Source organism: Acartia tonsa, chromosome 5 (genome assembly GCF_053477335.1).
Source record: "Acartia tonsa isolate MP-2025a chromosome 5, ASM5347733v1, whole genome shotgun sequence".
Lineage (NCBI taxonomy): Eukaryota > Metazoa > Arthropoda > Copepoda > Calanoida > Acartiidae > Acartia > Acartia tonsa.
The window spans coordinates 36,975,731-36,997,027 of record NC_137264.1 but is presented as its reverse complement, the minus strand read 5'-3'; the positions used below and the strand labels follow the sequence as shown (position 1 = coordinate 36,997,027).

The following is a 21,297-nucleotide window of genomic DNA, read 5'->3' as shown; positions in this document are numbered from 1 at the left end:
AATCAATTAATGAATACACTTTAAATCTACATATTACCATCCATGATTTTATTTTTTGTGCTTCGCTACTTATGGATGTTGTCATCCTTGTTATTCTATAATTTATTGGGTTTTCTATAAAATAAACATAATTTTATATTTTAATGGGTTAAATCAATTAAATAGTCAGTTTTTAATTATAAAGTTGAACTAAAAAGAAATCTTATTATAGACAGCTTTCCACGGATAGTGAAAAGAAAAAATTGTAAGGCTTATTCTAGTTTTTTGAGATTGAATGATAAATGATAAACCTGACTAATTATAAACCAAAATTGTCGTTAAGATAGATTATTGAGACTTATTGACCATCTAGAAAAAAATTAATTTACAAAACAGAAAATAGACATCCAGTTACTTTTTTATATAGGGATTATTAAAATTCTGTGTTAAGCAGGACTCAAACACGATCAGACGTGAGGCTTCGTAAGCCTACTAAGCCACCCAGTAAGCCACAGCTGCCAAATTTCACATCAGAAACATTCAGCTATAGCCATTAATTTCTAACTTAGCCTAAGCTAGCCTTAGCCAACCAAAACAAAGTAGGCCTTGTCGCAGCTGCAACAAACAGTGCAAAGTCGAGAAAGCTGGGGAGCTTGGGGGATGAATCAGCCGTTGTCAGCCATCAAATTTTAATTTATCCATCCTCAGTCGCAATTGTGTAGTTAGCTGCGCAGTTGTCGTTTTCTGGTTATAAGACATGATTTGACTTATAGACTACTAGCGGCTGCGCCTTCGCCCAGAGAGCTCTCTAGGGGCATTTTGAGTATAAGAGGGGAGGGGTGGTTTTGACCCCAGCAAATTTTCAATTTAAGTTTTAAAATTAAAAGAGAAAGTAAAAAAATATTTTATTGGGGTTATCATTTCTAGGGCGATTTCTCTTGGGATGGTGGTGATACCATTCCCCAAAATAGTTATAAATCTGCACTGGACCTATCAGAAACTACATTGTAAAGAAGAACCATATAGGTCCAGAAGCTATGGAGATCCTTCGCTACAAACCAAAAACCTTACTACTTTATATAATAGGATATGTAATATTTTTTAAAAACTGAGTTTTAAAATTAATTAATTTAGATATTTCCAAAGATTTACTTGAATATGTTTATTTTAAAACTTGATTTTTTCAGACACACTAATGATCATATGATAAGAGTTAAAATTTAGGGTGATTTACAAAAGCCCTCGAATTTTGTTAATTAAAAAAAAAAACTATAGTAAAAATTTACATTAAAGCTCAAAATATTAAAGATAAGAGTTTTAAAAATAAAAAAAAAATACATTATTAAAATAAAAATGATAACACCCTTATATATCCCATAAAATGTTTTTAAAGACAATAGGGATTTTTATCAATAATTGTAGACAAAAAAGTTTAACCTTTAACTACAAATAAAAATATTGATTTTCTTCTATTTTATCATAGCTTAAATTAAATTAATTCAGAATGGTAAATAAAAATTAGCTGTCAAATCTTTTTATAATGTTTTACAGAAACATATCCAGTTAAAAATAATACTACTGGTGTCATTTCAATTCCGCGAAATTATCAGATTTTCAAATCATCACAACAACCGCGCATTTAATAAAAACAGGAAAAACTGAAATTTCCCAGTGAGGGAGGGCACATTGGGATGTTTATTACAGTAGTCCCCAAAATTTTATGATAACGTTTTCTCATTCGTTGATTTGAAAACTTTGGGGACTTTTATTGAATTTTTATTGGCGTGTTCAATACTAGTATTTTAGCGGAATTGCGGGCACACCTTTAATACTACCCTTTCTTTACAAATATAATATGCAAGTAATTCTCTCTCAGTTCAAATCTGCAAGTTGGCCAATAAACAGCAGAGCAAAGGAGCAAAGAGGAGATTAGTTAGAGTCTGCGCAGTAAGTTTTTATTTGTATTTATTTATTTATTTTATATTTAACTTTTATTATTTTTTTCATAAATTTGATATATTACGATTTATAGTTTTTCTAGTCAAGTGAACTTTTTAAAAGTAGAAATTTTTTTAAAAACTTAATTGTATACTTTTAACACACAAAAATATATTTTTTTCATATTAGATGTGAATTTCATTTGATGTTATAAACTTTTTAGTTATAGCATTTTGTAAACGAAGTAGGATGTTGATTTGTTTGTCTGTCTGTCTTGCTAACTACTCTAACAATTAGATTAGATTTGTTATTTAAGTGAAGCTTCATTAGGATCTTAGGAATGTTTTAATCTATACGAAGGAAGGGTGGCTTCAACCTTCCTAAATCTTTCCTACATAATATTGATTTCAAAAAAAATACTTTGTTTAAGTCAAACGTCAGAACTATTTGATCAATAAATTTATTTGATAAACAAGAAAAACAACATCCATAATAGTTATTTATCGCATAGTAATATAGTTTTCCGTGGATGGTAATATTAAAAATATAGGAATAATTTCAGTTTTATTGGAATTCTAACAATAAACATTTTAAAATCAATTAATTCTCCTACGATTAAAAATACTATTTTGAAATGCCTTATTTAACGAAAAGAACTATTTATTACTTACAGGCGTTAAGACCATTAATGTAAAGATGCTTCGCTTAATGAAGATAATTAAAAGTAATTTTTGTTTCAAATTTAAAAAAAAAATATTTTTACATATTTTGATATATTTTATTGCTAGGTTAAAGATAAAAGAAGTACTAACCAGATATAGACTGAACCCCATTATTAAATATCCATAACTAGATAAGGTAAGCAATTTAACTGTTTGCAGTCAAGCTTTTCTATGTTAGTATCAGTCCGTCCGTCCGTTAGTAAAATATATATTGATTGATAACATACATGCCAAAATCGTTCTATGAATTTCAAACCTAAATTAAAATCTGAAAAATTTAAACTACTGTTCCTTAGTTCAGGGGCGTCCAAGCTTTTTTATTTTTTTTTGGGGGGGGGGAGTAAAATTTTGAAAATAAAAATTTTGGGTGCCGTCCATCTGATTTGTTGAGCTTCGCTTTCATGAATGTTGTCATCCATGTTTATTAGTCTCATATATAAATGCTGTTAGTTTATTTTTATTGATATTAGAAAATTGAAATTTTGATTGTAGGGATAATTTTACGTTTTTGCTTTATGGTGCACAGCTTACCTATAACTAGGTTCTATTCATTAATTCGTATGTCGCTCAAAGATTTCAAATTTTGCATGATAATTCTTATAACAGTAAGGTACAATTTAGTTTGCGTGGCAACTCTATAAATCGTACAAAAACATTTTAAATATGCTGATTTTTTTGACAACAACTTTTTGTATGATACAATCATCCTATTCATCTAATCTTTTGAATAATGTTTCCTAAGACAACAAGGTACAAGGTATTATAAGAAAAGCATCTCTATAATTAAATCCTAAAATTAAATTATATCATATGTCATTATACAGTATCCCGAATTTAATTAATTTTTTCAAAAAATTTATGTACAATTTTGTTTAGATTTACAAATTAATGTTCTGCTTATCAAGTTTTGACACTCTACAAGAGTTCTTATTCGTTTGTTCTTCCTTCTGATTTTAGAGCTTCGCTACATGGATGTTGTCATCCAATTGTTCATGAGAATATTGGGGTATACTCCCTTTCGTGGCAATGCCTCTTAAGGGGCGTTTCTTCGCATTTTCACATTAGCTTTTCTACTATTTCTAGCCCCCGCGGGATTAATTGCCTAACCACGCGTGGCAATCTCCTAACCTAACCTAAAATAACCTATAAAATATTACTGTGAAAATACGACGAAACGCCCCTTAAGAGGCGTTGCCACGAAAGGGACTATACCCGAACATTGTTTATGTTGCTCTACAGATTGTCTGTGTTAATTTTTAAGTTATATAACTACACTTTCAGATTATCAAAATCAATGTTTCTATCTTCATTTTAAACTCAAAGTTTTTGAAAATAAGTATTAGATTTAAGTGACCTACTATAAATCAAACTTATTACTTCCATGTTTTCTAAGCTTTTCTATAACAATGGTCGGTTCGTCCCGTAATGGATAGCCTTTATCGTTGATTTAGGCATGTTAAAAACCGTAGCAACCCTATTATCTATATAATACCAGAAAGGATTCATTCTCTTTAACCAAGTCCTAAAAATGTAAGTATGCCCTTAAACATTATCGTGTATTCAAGCAGTTTTGCAAATTGCAACAAATTTATTTACAATTTTGATTGTTATTCATTTCTGACATTCTACGAGTGTTAATGTTCGTTTGTCCTACCACTTCAGAGCTTCGTTATTATGGATGTTTTTCATTAGTAAATGTTGTGCTTCAAATAATTCCTCAAATTGTGCGCATTTGTTAAATGATAACTTTTTTTTAATATCTTAGTGTAAACTCGTATGAAAATGCATATTATTAACAAGTTCATGATTTTTAGAGAGGAAAAGCTACTATTTGAGTCTTCGGTCTGTCTGTCTGACTACTCATTTGTAATATTTCTTTTATAAACCTCCAATCCAAAAAGAAAAAAATTGTATGGTTTATATTATTAAGTATCTAAAGTTTTTTTTCTTTGGAAAGGCAGTAATAATCTTATTTTGATATTAAAAATGTGGAAACATTAAGAAAATTTATAAGAATAGCTTAAAAGACGGGCAAAAAGTATCAAATAATAGATACTTTTAATACTCAATGGCCTTAAGAATCTTAATTTGGAATATTTGAATTCCATATGCAGCCGAGAAATAGCGTTTCTTAATAAACACTCATGACATACAGAAATCTGGAATTAACAAGGATGACAACATCCATAAAAGCAAAGCTCTGAAATGGTAAAACAAACGAACATTAACACTTACAGAGTGTAAGTACAGGATAATGTTTAAGGGCATACTTACATTTTTAGACTTTTAGATCATAGAGATGCTTCGATTATAACATTGTACTTTTTTGTCAAAAAAATTCAGATCAACCGGATTATTACATCACATAAAATTTGTTGTTAAAATGATAAAAATCAACATGTTTAAAATGGACGTACGGACAATCTGGTAACTATTATAGAGTTGCTACGCTTTCTAAATTGTACCGAACTACTACAGGAATCACTATGCAAAATTTGAAATCGATAGGACAATTCTAACATGCCTAAATTAACGACAAAAGTTATCCGTTCCGAACGGACACACCCTAATTATAGAAAAGCTTCGCTTTTATAAAGTATTTTTCCTACTAAAAAACGTATGTTACAAACTTTTGATGAAATCATATCTTCCATATGGGGGGGGGGGGGGGTGTCGGTAAAGGGTTGATAACCCTTCCAAATGGATTTTAATTTTTAATTTTTACCCCTCTCCTTCAAATAAAAAAACTTGGACGGCTCTGCCTATATGATATAAAGTTTGCCCCCCTCCAAAAAAAAGAAATGTTTAATTTTAAATTATCACCCCCTCCCCCAAATAAAAAAAGCTTGGACGTCCAACCCTTTATAACTAAGGCGCAATAATTTTAAATCAAGTCCAGCTAAAGGTCAATAACACCGATTAAGCTCTCTATTTTAAGGAAGCCTCACAGGTTTTAATATTCTTTAGTCTTCGAATACGAAGCCACTAGATTATGAAAGGTCATCCTATACTTGATGACTTATTTATACAGTAGCTGCCCTCTACATTTGCTTAAAAATTGTGTACATTATTAAGACACAAATACCCTTCTTTCTTGCAACCTTATGAACTATATTTATATTTTTTAACTAATTGTCATAAATCATAGATTTAATCTTTGGCTGACGGGCAGTTTTGGACGACATAACAATTATGAACAGCTTTGTTTGTAAAATGAACAAGTTATATTAAACTTAAACTTATAGCAGTTATTATTTAAAAATGTGAAAATAAGTTGGGTTAAATGCAAAAGTATTTTTTGTATTTTTTTTGTAGAAATTTCTTCTTGCATTGAGCATTATTGTTATTTTAACAAGGAAAGTTATGTTTCAAACTAGCGCAACAAAAACAAACCAATCATAGTTTGGATAAAGTCAATCATACTAGGGTCAATATCTCTTGGGAGGGCGGTGGTTTGTACCCTACCCAAAAGTAGGTATAATAAACCTCTCCAGATGAAAAGCTACGTTGTAAAGGAGAAACACATAGGTTCATCAGTTAGCGAGATCCTTCGAACCACACAGACAGACAGACAGACACACACAGAGACAGACATCCTGTTACTTTTATAGAAGGATATTGTTTGCTGTTTATTGTTTTATGTTTTCAATTAATTATCAGTCAAATAACTATTTCCTTGCATTCCAGGTTAATGATTATATACACTATACAATTTTTTTTATAATCTAAAAAAAAATCCGTCAATTAAGAATAAAAATAGTATTAGGACAAAGTGTCTCAAAAATCAGTCATGTGACATCATAAAAATTACATGATATGAGAGTAGAAGTGGGACAGAAAACCCCTAAAAAAGAGATGGATAATCCCTCATTTTTATGACGTCACATGACTGATTTTTTTTAGACACATTGTCCAGTTCCATAAAAACATATTCAATTTCCTCAGATTCCTTTTTATAGAGCAGCTACGAGACAAACAAGAGCAAATAAATAAATAACAAATATCAATAATTTTTCAGATAACATTTTGTTAATTATAGAAAAGCTACGCTTTATGACGTACTTTATTCCGATTAAGAAAAATCATAAAGATATATAGGTCCCGTTTGCATTCAAACTAATTTTATTCAAAACATAAAAAGCAGAAATTGTTGTATTTTTAGAAGCGAAGCTGCTTTTTAGTCTTCTGTGTTTTATTGTTCTTTCACATCATTTTTTACAAATTTTTCACGTGATTTAAAGACTTTTTTTAACATATAGTGTTGTAATATTTAAAGTAACAGGTCTTAATGAGCAAAAAAACCTCTGATGACATTTTTGTTTTGGCTTAGGGAGTATAGTATTTTTTTCTTCTTTTTGGGCTGATTTACCCTCCTGGAAAACCTTTCATTGACCAATACTATTGTGAAACAATTAGTCCACCAGTTTAGGAGATCTTACAGGACATACATTGTACATACACAATATAACCCTTTTTTACCATATCCTATAACTTAAGTAAGATTTTTTATTCTGTGCTGAACCGACATGGTTCTCGTTTTTAATGTCTTATAGTTCCTGGGAAGGTTTAAAACTATTTTAGGGGAGGCTACCACCAACCCTCCCAAGAGAAAAATGATCCCATAAAATTTTCTTTTTTCTTTTTAAAACTAAAATTCAAAATAGGTGATAAATTAACCACCTCCCTCCCTATCAAGTGCCACTAGAGACCTCTAGGGGCGTAGCCGCTAGTTGTATCAGATAGTAACTCTACTGTAGAAAGAGTTAACTATTTCTATTTGTAACTTTTTTTTAATGTGGGGTAGTTTTTACCCCTAATCCACATATTACGCAGTTACCCGTACCAGACAACCTCTCTGTTAGGCGTGTAGCCTCATTCTGACATCCTCAGACAGACGACTCAATATACGCAAACTTCTTATTGGTTAAAAGTTTGCAATTTTTGCCAGTCTGCATATATCCATTTGCAATAATAATGCAAGTTCAGTTTTGTTAAAGCCCCCGCGCTCTCAACACATTATTGCACAGAAGAATTGCAGCGGAGAAATTGATAATGTTATCGATGAATAACATGCTAGATGTAAGGTATATATTTTCTAATACTTATTTGTGTATGCCAATATATAATATATATATGTATGTTATGAAACTTGATTCTAGACACTACGCACTTTCCCTCACAGAAATTCGCAAGTTGGTGGATATAATTGATGTAGTTATATCTTACATAGAGGGCAACTAATTCTCACAACAAATTTTTACTTTCGTTTTTTATCATTTTAAAGTGCATAAAGTATTCTAAATTATTATTATTGAGTGACCTTAATTTTTAACATGTATTTTACACCCTATGAACAGTTGCTAAGGGAGATATGCAGATCTGAATGCTTAGAGAACATTTTCACTCTCTTTTTTTACTTTTTTAAAGTCTTCCATGAAAGTCTTTTCACTTTCTTTGGTCTAAAAACCCCTCTCTATTAAAAATCATAAACTTTTTGAAAAGACATTTTTGAATTACCTTGGAAGAAATATTTGAATGCTTGTCTTTTTTTACCCCAAAATTATGTATGTTTGTCATTGCACATTATTATCCTTCTACCAACGTTTAAATGTATCAACAGTTTGACCTTAATCCCAATTGAAGTATATATATAATATTGCACTCTATGCAGTGTGATGTAAAAATAGAAATTATCTAAACTATTTTACTATCTCCATTCCTAAAGTACAAATTCTCTGTTGTGAGTTGTATCAGTTGAAACTGCAGATAGAGGCCGCAAAATCAGACGTCTCACTATTTGCAGGCTTTAAATTTAGCACACCCACACACACACACACACACACTTACACACACAGCCTCTTGGATGATTTACCTAAACGCTAAAAATTAACATATTAATTACAGAAGCAGATAATTATTATTTACACAACTAGGGGGGGTAATTTCAACCCGCCACTTAATTTTGGAAAAAGAAAATTTTTTTAGAGAAGATTTCTCTAAGGAGGGTGGGGGTACCATTCCCCAAAATAGATTTAAATATTCTAAGACCTATGATAAGCTTTACTGTAAAGGAGATCCAAATCCGTTCAGCGGTTAGTGAAATCTTTTGAAAAAAACAGACATACAGAAAGTTACTTAGTTACTTTTATTTCTTACTTAATTCTCCATTCTTTAGACAAGAGTTCTTTGTCAATTTTTATCTGGTGTCCTAATCCTGCGGGGTTCTACATGTGCTTGAACCTAACATTTTGGGACACTTTATAATTCATCATTTATGTTTTGATATTAAACCCATAAAATTTTAACTTTTAAATTAAAATCTTATGACCCAACATAGAGCAAAAAACCTGAATATACGTAAATACATATAATTTTTGTTTTAAATTTTTAGAGGATTTTTGCTTAGATATTAGCACTAAAAGTAAAACTTTCTACTAAAAGAAGAAAATACTTCTATGTGCAAATTTTACAAGTATGAAATGAACTAAAAATAGCAATTAAAAAACAAGTTTTTAAATTTCCTAATATGTCAGAATTTCCATAAAATTTAATTTCGCAATTATGAATTTGTTTATATTAAAATCTTCGTACATTTACAAGTTTTGGGAATTTGGAGGAGAAAAAATTAATATGTTTTAGTAGAATTTTACAAATTTAGTTTTAAACAAAGACAAAACAATCCATTAATATAAAGAAGTAAATTTTAATTTTTAGTCCGTTAAAATTTCGTTAACCACTGAAACGACTGAATTCTTTATTTAAGGGAAGCCTTGAAATGGTTTTTGGCTATTTTACTTCTAAATTTAAGTCTCAGAGCTATTTTAGGACCCCTTCCCTTACTTCAAATTCAGCAACGCTCAAAATGCTAGAGCCGCAGCCACTAGTTATATTTAAAAGAAGCGCATCAATATATGTTTATATGTGTGTGTGAGAAACTGCATCCATCAAATTTAGAAATACGAACATTTCTTAGTTATAGAGTAGCTGCACTAACAATAATAGGATCCAATAAAAATTGACCTTTAAAACTTAGATACAGTTGCAATTCAAGGACGTTATAGAGCTCTTTTTTAAATGCTTAAGGGTGTTAAGAAATAGTTAAAAACCTTCCCTGGACCTGTAAGAAGATTTAATGTAAAGAAAACCATATCGGTTCAGAGGTTATTGAGATCCTTCGCTACATACAAAAAAGCTTACTACTTTATATAATAGGATGTACATGTAGAATATCTTTTGCACCAATCTAGCATGCAAAATAGCTAAGAAACCTGAATCAATACTAAACTTCTATTAAAACTGTAAATAAATCGATCCAGCCGTTTTAAAGATCTTAAAAGAAATACTTCCCTGCATATACACAATAAATTTTTAAGTATATGTATATGGCAACTTTTAAAAGTGAGATATTCATTATTTCTAAAACAGACATTTTTATTAAAATTGTGCAAAGATTCGAACCTGCAGCCTTGCATTTTTATTGCATCCCTAAAAACACGAATGCAAATGCCATATTTGTAGTCTGCAACTGCACATTTAGGCCACTAGACAATTCACTTACTCCGCCGTCTATTTTTCATTCATTTGAGACGGCGCGGTTTGCCATAAATAGAGACGGCGGGTGTAGTTTTGGTGAATTTAGTTGCATCGCTCTGCAGAGGTCTTGCAGTTATATGCAAGTGGTAGGGACTGCAACCTCGAAGCTTACCTGTTAAACTATTGTGCTATTATTATATCAACATAGACTGAATTATGATTCAATCCTAGAACAACTTTTAAAGTTGGTATTTATTTTCTAGTTACATTGCTTAATATTAAACATGTAGAAAGTCGACTTAAATATGAGGCCATTAATATCTCTTATGAATCATATATCAGCCATGCCACCCTTATATTAATGCATGTAGTCGACATAAACCATTGTTATTGTAAGTCAACACAAAACTGTCATACTTAACAGGGATTAAAGAGCACCACCGTGCAATAACTTATTTTAGCATATGAGTATTTGCTTGAATGTGCCATCCCTGACATCTTTGCAATTTGCTGTCCACGTGTAATTTTATTGGTTTTTGTCGACATTATGACATAGAAATAAAAGTGGCTATGGCTGACAATTTATTGACATTCCATTATTTATCATAAACCGTGATTTATGTCGACTAGGAAAATACAAGAGTGGCAACGGCTAACATATGATAAACATAATGATGTCCACTAATGACATTATTATATGACTACAAACAGCTATTTTATAACTACACTAGTAACAGCTTGCTGAGCATCAGGGAAATGTTGCCTATGGAAAACATGATTATTAGTGATACAAAATGTATTAATTTTCTGTATAATATAACACAAGCAGCCAATACATATCTTTTACATATTATCACAGCAATTTTGTTTATGTATTTTTCGTATTTTTAAGTACAACCAAATAGAATTAGGGAAAAGTTTTATAATTAAAACAAGGATTAAACATCTCTAACTGCGATTTACAAATTTAACATAGGAATGATATAAAGAAAAGGCGTTGCTACAAAAGACCTACTCTACAAAAGACCTACCCCTACAAAAGGTCTACTCTACAAAAGACCTACCCCTACATAAGACCTACTCTACAGTCATGGCCGCAGCGCTCGGCCCCCTGGCCTGCCTAGCCGCGGGCGCTCGCCCCCCTTGCCTATAACCTAACCTAACCTTACCTAAATATTGTAAAAAAAATATTAAAATTTGAAAAAAATCTACCAACCAGTTTTTGTAAATCAACGAAATTCTAAAATATAATCAAGTTAATGTACGATAAACAATGAAACATTCATACATTATTACATATAAGTTAGGCTAGGTTAGGTTAGGTTAGGTTATAGGCAAGGGGGCCGAGCGCCCGCGGCTAGGCAGGCCAGGGGGCCGAGCTCTGCGGCCATGACATTCTAGCATTACGATTTTTTGTAGAGTAGGTCTTTTGTAGGGGTTGGTCTTTTGTAGAGTAGGTCTTTTGTAGGCGTTGGTCTTTTGTAGAACCGACGAGTAGGTCTTTTGTAGGGGTAGGTCTTTTGTAGAGTAGGTCTTTTGTAGCAACGCCAAAGAAAAGGCCTTTTGAGTTAATTAAGGATATAGAGATTCTTTGATTATAAACCCAAGCTATGCTATGCTTAATATATCTTTTAGGTAGTTTGAAATAAAAAGAGCTTTTCTATAATTAGGGTCGGTCCGTCCGTCCGTACGTATGTAATGGATAGCTTTTTTTCGTTATTTAGGCATGTTAGAATTGTCCTATCGATGTTAAACTTTGCACGATGATTCATGTAGTAGTTAGATACGATTTAGAAAGCGTAGCAACTCTATAATCGTTACCAGAATGTCCGTACGTCCATTTTAAACATCTTGATTTTTTAACTTTTTTAACAATATTTTTATGTGATATCTGATCTGATTTTTGGAGTATTGATTCCTATTACAATATTGTACAATATCATAAGCGAAGCATCTCTATCATCAAGTCCTAAAAATGTCAGTATGTACTTAAACATAATTTTGTATTTAAGAAGTTTTGCAACAAATTTAATTATGATTTTGTCAAAACTTATATATTTATATTTTGTAAATACAGCTCTGACACTCTACAAGAGTTGATGTTCGTCTTTCATATCGTTTTAGAGCTTCGCTTTTATGGATGTTGTCATTTTTAAATTTTTAAACATTCTCTATGATATTTGGACAACGATTATAATTTTGCTACTCCTGGCTAGAGGCGTGCTATATAACTATAACGGATTGATGTCCCCCTAATGAAGAGCAGCTTCGCTGTTAATTATAGATGTCGCATTTTTTAATCTTGTGAACCCGTGAATTGATGATCATTTCATTGATCTAATATTTTAAAGAGCAGAAATTTCTACATGCGCTTTGAATTTCTCTCCCCCGCTCTTTATTATTATTATTAAAAATAAAATTTGCATTTATTAAAGAGGATTACAATATTTTATCCTATTAGTTGCATTTCAAATCTTATACTATTCACAAAAAATTAAATATTTTGAATACATTATATTTTCTTTACAAAAGAATTTTTTCTCTGTAATTTATAAGAAAGAAGATTATTGATTATAATATAATTATGAAAGGGATATGTCACATTTAATGAATAGCTAATCCGCCCCAAAGAAGGTGTATCAACTATTTTTTTTATAGCTAGCCGGTTCTTTTAGTAAGTAGTAGATGTAAAATTTTTCATAGAATTCAGATATGCAATCGGTTTTTTTGTAGACCTCTTATTTTTTAAGTAATTTAAGTTTAAAAAAAAAAAAATTAAGTCGATTTTAAGGTACTAAAATGCAACAAAAAAAAGAAAGAAAATGGTCATTATGAACAAAAATAGTAAGATCTTTAATTTGACACCTTACTTTTTCAATTCTGTCAGGTAATTATTGAAAAAATCGATTTTTTTAAACCCACGAGAATAAAAACTTTGAACTTAATTTTATTATTTCACAAATAAAAAAATATGGGTTCATATATACCATTAGAATCAGAAAAATATTACGAATCCATTGTAAGCAAAATTGAAAAAAAAAGTTTACAATATAGTATATAAACTACAATAAAAGGAATTATATGAAAATATCATATTATGTTGTACAGGCAACGTCTTAATTCTTCAATTGAGTATAAAAATGGGAAGGGGGTAAAGAGGGGGTAAAGAGGGGGTAAAAAAGGGAAAACAATAGTGTTGTCTGAACAAAAAAAAATAATTGGCCATTTCTGTAATTTTTTAATTTTTAAATTTTTTTCAATTTTGCTTACAATGGATTCGTAATATTTTTCTGATTCTAATGGTATATATGAACCCATGTTTTTTATGTCTGTTTGAGAAAATATTTAGGTCTAAAGTTTTTATTATACCGAGGTTAAAAAAATAGATTTTTTCAATAATTACTCAACAGAATTTTAAAAGTAAGGTGTCAAATTAAAGATCTTACTATTTTTGTTCTTACTGACCATTTTCTTCTTTTATTTTGTTGCGTTTTAGTACCTTAAAACCGACTTAATTATTTTTTTAAAAAACTTAAATTACTTAAAAAATAAGAGGTCTACAAAAAAACCGATTGCATATTTGAATTCTATGAAAAATTTTACATCTACTACTTACTAAAAGAACCGGCTAGCTATAAAAAAAAAAGTTGATACAACTTCTTTGAGATAAAATTGTTATTGAGTTGAAAAAATATTTCTGTTATTTTTTTTTATCTTTTTTAAAGTGAAAATGTAATTTTTCAGATTATTACAAATTAATTATAGTTTTAAAATCTGTATAAGAATCCAAACATTTGTTGAAACTTGATTGTGGTACGTTAAAGCTTACTTTTATATCATTATAGTCTGTGCGTCGCGTCATTACGTCAATGTAGATAATAGTCATTTAGGTGACAGTCTTCATTTGAACACAGTAATAGTGTCTGACTGATTATGACGTAACAAAAAAAATTAGCCAATGAGAGGCCGCTATTGACCAATGGTAAAATTTATAGTGGCCTCTCATTGGCTAATTTTTTTTGTTACGTCATCCTAGATGACCTCGTACGGGCGGGATTGCAGTACCGGACCTTATCGACTTGATGTACTGTCCAGGTCCTGGTCCAGCAATCCAGAGCTCGATCTTTAAATCGTTTATAGGTGATTTAAACCGGGGCGATTCATTTGGCGCACCATCAAATTATTAATATCAATCTTTAAATCGAATTTGCATGGGCGATTTGAATCGGGCAGTGGCGCGGGCCCGGCGCGGCAATGGCACTCACCGAGTGGCATTGCCGGTTTAAATCGGGGTGAATCATGCACTGAGCCCCAACGAAAGACCCATTGCATATGTAATAAATGGATATTTTTTTTAATTACTTTAATATTTTATTGCAAAACTATCGTGAAAACATTTTTATAGTTATTTTTAAAATAAATTATATATTAATGTTTTATATAAAATACCATACTGACACGGTATTTTATATAAAATACCTTACTGGCACTACTGCTTAAGTAATAAAGTTGTACTGGCGCGGATCGATATTTTAGTGAGTGCGCAAGCGATTTAACAACACCGCGCCGAAATCTTTTAAAATCAGGTGCGCTGTGGCTTACCACCAGCGCGCCTACGGTTCACCTCTGAATCGCCCCGATTCAGCGCGGCATAAAAACGATTTATGCCGCGCTAAATCTAAGGAGAACTAAGGATGACTAACGCACCCTTCTCTGTCCAAACACCCAAGGATATTAGGCTAAGTAACATCCATCAGACAACCAACTCTCTGTGATGCACGACCTTTGTCTGAGAAGTCCCAACTGTGCATGGTAACGAGTTGCGCCTGTTTTGGGCCAAGGCATTCCCCCTACTCTAACTATTTATGTCGCGCATCTGACATAGCAGCAGTAGGAACCATTTTTAACGTCTTTAGTTATGACGCGGTGTCGGCCCGAGATTCGATCCTATCACCTTCCCGACGACGAGCGGATGCGCTACGTGTTGAGCCACGGTCGCGGGTTTTGTTACGTCATAATCAGTCAGACACTATTACTGTGTTCTCTTCATTTGTATTTGATAGTATCCTGATCGTCAAGAAATCTGATAAAAGTGTTTAAATGGATGTAAAATATACGTGGATATTTTGACAGGGGAAAAATTTTCGTCAATTTAGGTTGCCATTCCCACTGTCACTTATTGGCCAGTTTGTTCATTCAGTAGGTGGGGAGGGTTTTACTTTATTTGTGTCCATGATAATCTAAATAGTGTAAGATCCAAGAATAAAAAGCTAACTGTGTCAATTGTTTTGCAACCTGCTTTTGTTTGGAAATTTTCCTTTAAAAGGGAGCTTTTTTGCTATCTTTTAACCGAGTAGAAGTTGACAATTCTGGATTAACAAATCCATAAATAGTTACAAACCAAAAAAAGTAAAAAAGACCTAATTCAATAAATGCTTTATATGTGATCTTCAAAAGATAAAAATCCATCTAAAAAATTTTCTTTTTTAAAGAATTGCAGAATTTTATTTATAAAGATTAATTATTTATTCACCCGTAAAAAATGCATTTTAAAAATTTATTAAAAATCATAGCTACTGTTTATTTTGAACTCGATCGTTCGTAAATTTAAATTTGATGACAATAATATTAAACCCCTCAAAAAAATGTCGTCAACGAAGTCGCGAATTTGGCAGTTAGTAGAGTTTTTAGCGATATGACTTACATTTAAAGAATACACAAACACCTCCATTATTTCGAAATAAATTATAAAGGGAGGGTTTTTACTCGTATGTTTGTGTTGACCCCACTGGGCTAGGGGACCACTGTTATAGGTCTCATTGGGATAGGGCCTATTGCAGGGGTTAGGGTTAAAGTAAAAAACTACCCTCCCTATTATTTACAATTTGATCAAAAATAAGGGGGGGGGGAGAGGGGTGGACACAGGGGCGTCAAACCTTTTTTTTCTCAGGGAGGATAACAAATTTTTAAGGGCCGGGGGGTAAAATGGTGCGCGAAGCGCTCTGCAAATTTTTTTACCCCCTCCAACATTTTAAACCCAGGGGGAAAATTTCCTTGGGGGGGGGGGGTAATTACCCCCCTTTAAATCTGTTGGGGAGGGGAGGGTAAATACACTCCCATAAACTGTTGGGAGGGGGGTAATTACCCCCTTTAAAATTTACCCTCTGGGTAAAATATTTTGGTGGGGGTAATTTGATAATGTAAAAAAGTACCTACCATTAAATAAAGTACTATAAAATATTTAGTAGTATATCATTCCTATACATGAAAACACAAAAATCAACTCACAAGTTTTGCTAACTTGATTCTCCTTATAGTGTTGCTTCAAATCTTAACTAGTTTTGGGGAGGGTACCACCACCCTGGCAGCATGCCAAGATAAATTGCCCCTAGAAAATAAGATATTTTGATAATACTGAAATGTTTGATTGATCTATTTTATGGAAGCTAAACAATTAATTTTGATTTAAACATTTATTTCTTAATAATTGGGAAAATGTTACATCTTTGAATAGACATTGTTTAGACACACCCAGTGCATTGTTTAATTAAAGGGCGATTGCAAACATGTATTTATATTTGGGGGGGTAAATACCCCTTCCTAAATGGTTGGGGGTGCCTACGGCTCCCCAAGGTAGGGGTAATCTTTATATTGGGGAAGGGGGGGTAATCACCACTTTACCCCCCCCTTGGACGTCCTTGGGTGGGACTTTTTCTGTGGTTGCTACGCGCGTAAGTGGATATAATATTACATGGATGTTGCAACAGATTTTCCGATATAGTACAGCTTACTAAAATAAAAGATGCTGTGAGTATTGGTGCAAAAAATATGACGTAAAAAAAAAAATTAGCCAATGAGAGGCCGTTATTGACCAATGGTAAAATTTATAGTGGCCTCTCATTGGCTAATTTTTTTGTTACGTCATATTTTTTGCACCAATACTCACATCATCAAATAAAATTATCTCAATCCAATCCCTTTTCTCCATTCCCCTCCACCCTACTGGATGAGAGAACTGACAAATAAATAAGGTCATGATTAGCAAGCTAAATTTATGACAAATTTTCCTCTGTCAATATATCCCCTTATATTCTATATCAATCGGGAGCACCGAATATTTTTCCTAATCATTTGACGTCAGTTTTAAAAGCAATAAAAATCTTTTTAGCCAAAAACTGTATTTTTATAATTTTTCTTTCTGTTTTAGGATGAATCACCCTACTGTCAACAAATCATATAAAGTAAGCATCAAAATATCTTTCAAGAACCAGCTTACAGTGCCTAATAAAAAATGATGTCGTACAATACAAATGACCAATGATAGGCCAGTATACATTGTAATTGACCAATGGTAAAATTAATACCGGCCTATCATTGATTATTTGTATCATATGCCGTCATTTTTTACTAGGCACTATAAAATGCTTCATCTTTCAAGATTTGCTGTGCTGCATATATTATCATAGTATTTATTTTATAATTTGAAATTTCCTTCTGTCTTTATGTCAGTCTGAAACGCTTTTGGAGAAACATGATTTTCTCGGCTCCTTTTCAAGATAGACGCCTGATATTTTCAGGGATCAAATACAATCAAATTCTGCATACTTCAAAGTTTCATTGAAATTTGCTTCTTGGTCGGGGTGCTAGATGTTTAAGTTTTCATGATTTTCACTTCTCATATTCAAGATTACACGGCTGAAATTTTCAGGGACTAAATAAATTCACACTTTATATATTCCCACAAAGATTCATTAAAATTTGCTTGTTGGTTGGGGTGCTATATCGATTCCTAGATTTCTACATTATAAATTTTTAAAGGTTTCGTGATTTGTTTTAATTTAATGTTTTTTTATATTTTTTTTAAGACACTGCTTTATAGTTCATATTATTCCGGATGTCCATATATAATTGATAAGCTTTGCTACTTATGAATGTTGTCATACTTGTATTCTTCAATTTCTATTTTTTTATGAAGGATGAAATAATCCTTGTTAAAATGCGCATTTGCATCACATGTTTTAAACACAAAACGATTTTACTCAGGAATACAGGGACTTGTAAATTTAGGATAAATTAATCTCCTTCAAGATTTTTATGTAAGAAAGCCAGAAATTATATATAATACAAAGATTTTTCGAGGGAAAGCTTATAATTCTATTTACCTATCCCTTCATTACTGATTTTTTTTTATTATGAAGGTTAATAATATTATAAATTTTATATATCGATTATGTCTCATTTTTAAAAGCAAAGCTTTTCTATAATTAGGGTCGGTCCGTCCGTACGCCCGTCCATCCGTAACGGATAGCTTTTTTCGCTAATTTAGGCATGTTAGAATTGTCCTATTGATTTCAAACTTTGTATGGTGATTCCTGTAGTAGTTAGGTACGATTTAGAAAGCGCAGTAACTCTATAATATTAATCATTACCAGAATATCCGTACGTCCATTTTAAACATGTTGATTTTTTTACTTTTTAGACAACAAATTTTTATGTGATCTAACAATCCGATTGATCTGATTTTTGGTATACTGATTCCTGGGACAACAAAGTACAATATTATAAGCGAAGCAACTCTATAATCAAGTCCTAAAAATGTAAGTATGTCCATAAACATTATTCTGTATCAAGCTGTTTTTCAACAATTTTACTTACAATTTTGCTTCGACATTTATACATTTATATTCTGATTATTCAGTTCTGACAATATACAAGTGTTAGTGTCCGTTTGCCCTACCGTTTCAGTGCTTTGCTTTTATGGATGTTGTCATCCTTGTTAACATAGAATGCAATCCTACTTTTCTACAATTTTTAAACAATATAAGCAAAATTAAGGAAAATTTTCTATCTTAGCAACTGAAGAATTAGGTAATGATTTCCCATAAAGTGCCTGTCCAGTATTTTACCCCCCCTTTCCCTACTTATTATTTGAATCTTTGATAAAGTGCCCTGCGGAAAATAGATCCTCAGGGATCTTTCGGGATAAGACTTTGGCCGATAAATTGTTGTACATATCTAATGATTATACACAAAATTGCCCCTTCTGTAGATTACAATTAGTGGTTGAATCGTTTAGACTCTGAACTAAATATGTTAATCAATTGAAATTCAATAAAGGTCCCCAAGGTTGTTAAGCCAATGATTATGAAAACATTATCATAAAGCATTGGGGACTCGTGTAATAAACAGCCCAAAGTCCCCGCCCTCTCTGATAGATTCTACCCAAGTTTTGTAGCATTGCAGATTTGTTATATAATGGACAGGCCCTAGTTATGTTGTATCTATGCTACTATAAATGATGTTGTATAATATTTCTATGTTGTCACACTAATCATTTTTGTGACAAAGTGCCGTACGGACGGACAGACCATAGTTTTGTTATATCTGCGCTAAACAAAAAAAAATAATTCTCTTTAGTATTTCTATTTAGATTGACGACTCTCAAAATCAACTATCACAACCTGGGTTCTTCAATTCTTCAGGTATGTTCATTATCTTGATCTTCCCTAACTCTATATGAGTGAACTAGCCACTAGGGGCACTTAAGGTGGGAGGGGGAATGTCGACCCCTCCCTATTTTCAATTTGAGATTTAAAAAGAAAAATTAAAAAAAATATTTTCTTAGTGGGGGTAAATTTTGTGGGAGGGAAGGTTACCCTCCCCCAAAACAATAAAAACCTTGGACTATAAATTTGAAATACTTCCCCCAAAATTACCCTTTTTGTACATTAGTGGTTGAAAAGTATTGGCTAACCAATTAAGATTTAAAAAAAGTACCCAAAGTTGTTGAGGCAAAAAATTAAATCACGTAAATTTTAAACTTTGGGTACCAGTATAATTTAAAATCCATTGCTTCTCTACATTCCAGTTCTTAATATATTTAGAATATATTTAGTTTGTATCAACCAATCAAGATTTAATAAAAGTTCCCAAAGTCCAAAATTTGTTTAAAGTTTTTGTTTTTGATGGACCAACAGATTGACAACTAAAAATTGTATATTTAAAAAATGATGTAAAAATTGTTTTTGTTATTTAGATTGGAACTATGACTATGGAACATTAAATACCTACACACAACTAACATCCAGGGTAAAACTTTTTTCTATTATAAATACTAAAGAATGCGCCCCTAGCATCTAGAAACTCTATATTCGAAGGCCAGAAAAATAGCCTAAAACCATACCTACACTTATTTATAAAAAAGAATTAATAACCTGAAACCATTTCAGAACCTATAAGAATCTGCACTGTAAATGAGAACCATATTGGTTCAGCGGTTAGCGAGATCCTTCGCTACATTATATTATAGGATAAATCTTGTTAAAATTCTTTATCTATCCATAGTTTTGTATAATGAATTAAAAAAGAAGCTACTCTAAATTTAAAACTGTTTGTCCGTCGGTCCTGGAGTCTGAGAAACAGTTTCAAATTCGATGATCAACATATACAATTTACTTAATTGGTATTTCTTCATTGCAATCGAAAATGCAGTGCTATTTATTGTCCTTGTATCATTTTATGACTGCAGGGTTGGGAAATTATCCTCGCAGGATTAGAGCCCCCTACAAGGGCTAGAAATAGGAGAAAAGCTGTGGAAAATTAAAGAAATCCTCTACTTTGTCTTCTATCCATGATCCAGTATTTCCATATATTAATTTTGTTCTAAATGTTGGTGTATTTTAGTCTGACTTAACCACTGCCCAGCGTGGCAACAACCAGCTGACAGATCTGGACCAAGGACCATCCTCTGGACGTGCACCCAGCCCAACGGCAAGCATGACAAGTAGCACAGCGGATAGCAGCAGCGGAGCCGGGTCCTCCAGGAGCAGAGTAGGCAAGGTAATCAATAATGGTTCTGAAAGTAAATTACATCAGCTTATACCAACAACGAAATTAATTCGAAAATCACAAAACCTATATGTGACTTTCAGCTGTCGCTTGGGGTCAACACATAGTAAAATTGACGACCTTTTTATCTACCCCCCCCCCCCCAATATTCTTTTAGATTTATTTCGCTTGTTGGCTATACCTTATACTTGAAATTAAAATTGTTTCTACTGCTGATATGCCAAGCGCGTGACATCAATAACATGAATATAAGAAATTTAATTTCTAATAAATAGGC

General features: G+C 31.9%; 1 protein-coding gene across 4 annotated transcripts in view; it reads left to right on the top strand.

Moving 5' to 3' along the window:
- Nucleotides 1-1,850: 1,850 nt before the first annotated feature.
- The window catches only part of LOC145319425 (transcription factor NF-E2 45 kDa subunit-like), a 31,186-nt gene continuing 11,739 nt past the window's right edge, over nt 1,851-21,297 (top strand). The window contains exons 1-6 of one of the 4 annotated variants that reach the window (XM_080161562.1): nt 1,851-1,926; nt 2,706-2,775; nt 17,380-17,413; nt 19,603-19,654; nt 20,209-20,261; nt 20,856-21,011. In XM_080161562.1, the coding sequence (XP_080017688.1) occupies nt 17,381-17,413; nt 19,603-19,654; nt 20,209-20,261; nt 20,856-21,011 (294 nt within the window). In that variant the 5' untranslated portion in view covers nt 1,851-1,926; nt 2,706-2,775; nt 17,380. Of the gene's footprint in view, nt 1,927-2,705; nt 2,776-7,590; nt 7,724-13,933; nt 13,986-17,379; nt 17,414-19,602; nt 19,655-20,208; nt 20,262-20,855; nt 21,012-21,297 lie in introns of those variants that run through there. The other 3 variants (XM_080161560.1, XM_080161561.1, XM_080161563.1) reach the window with 3 other exon arrangements.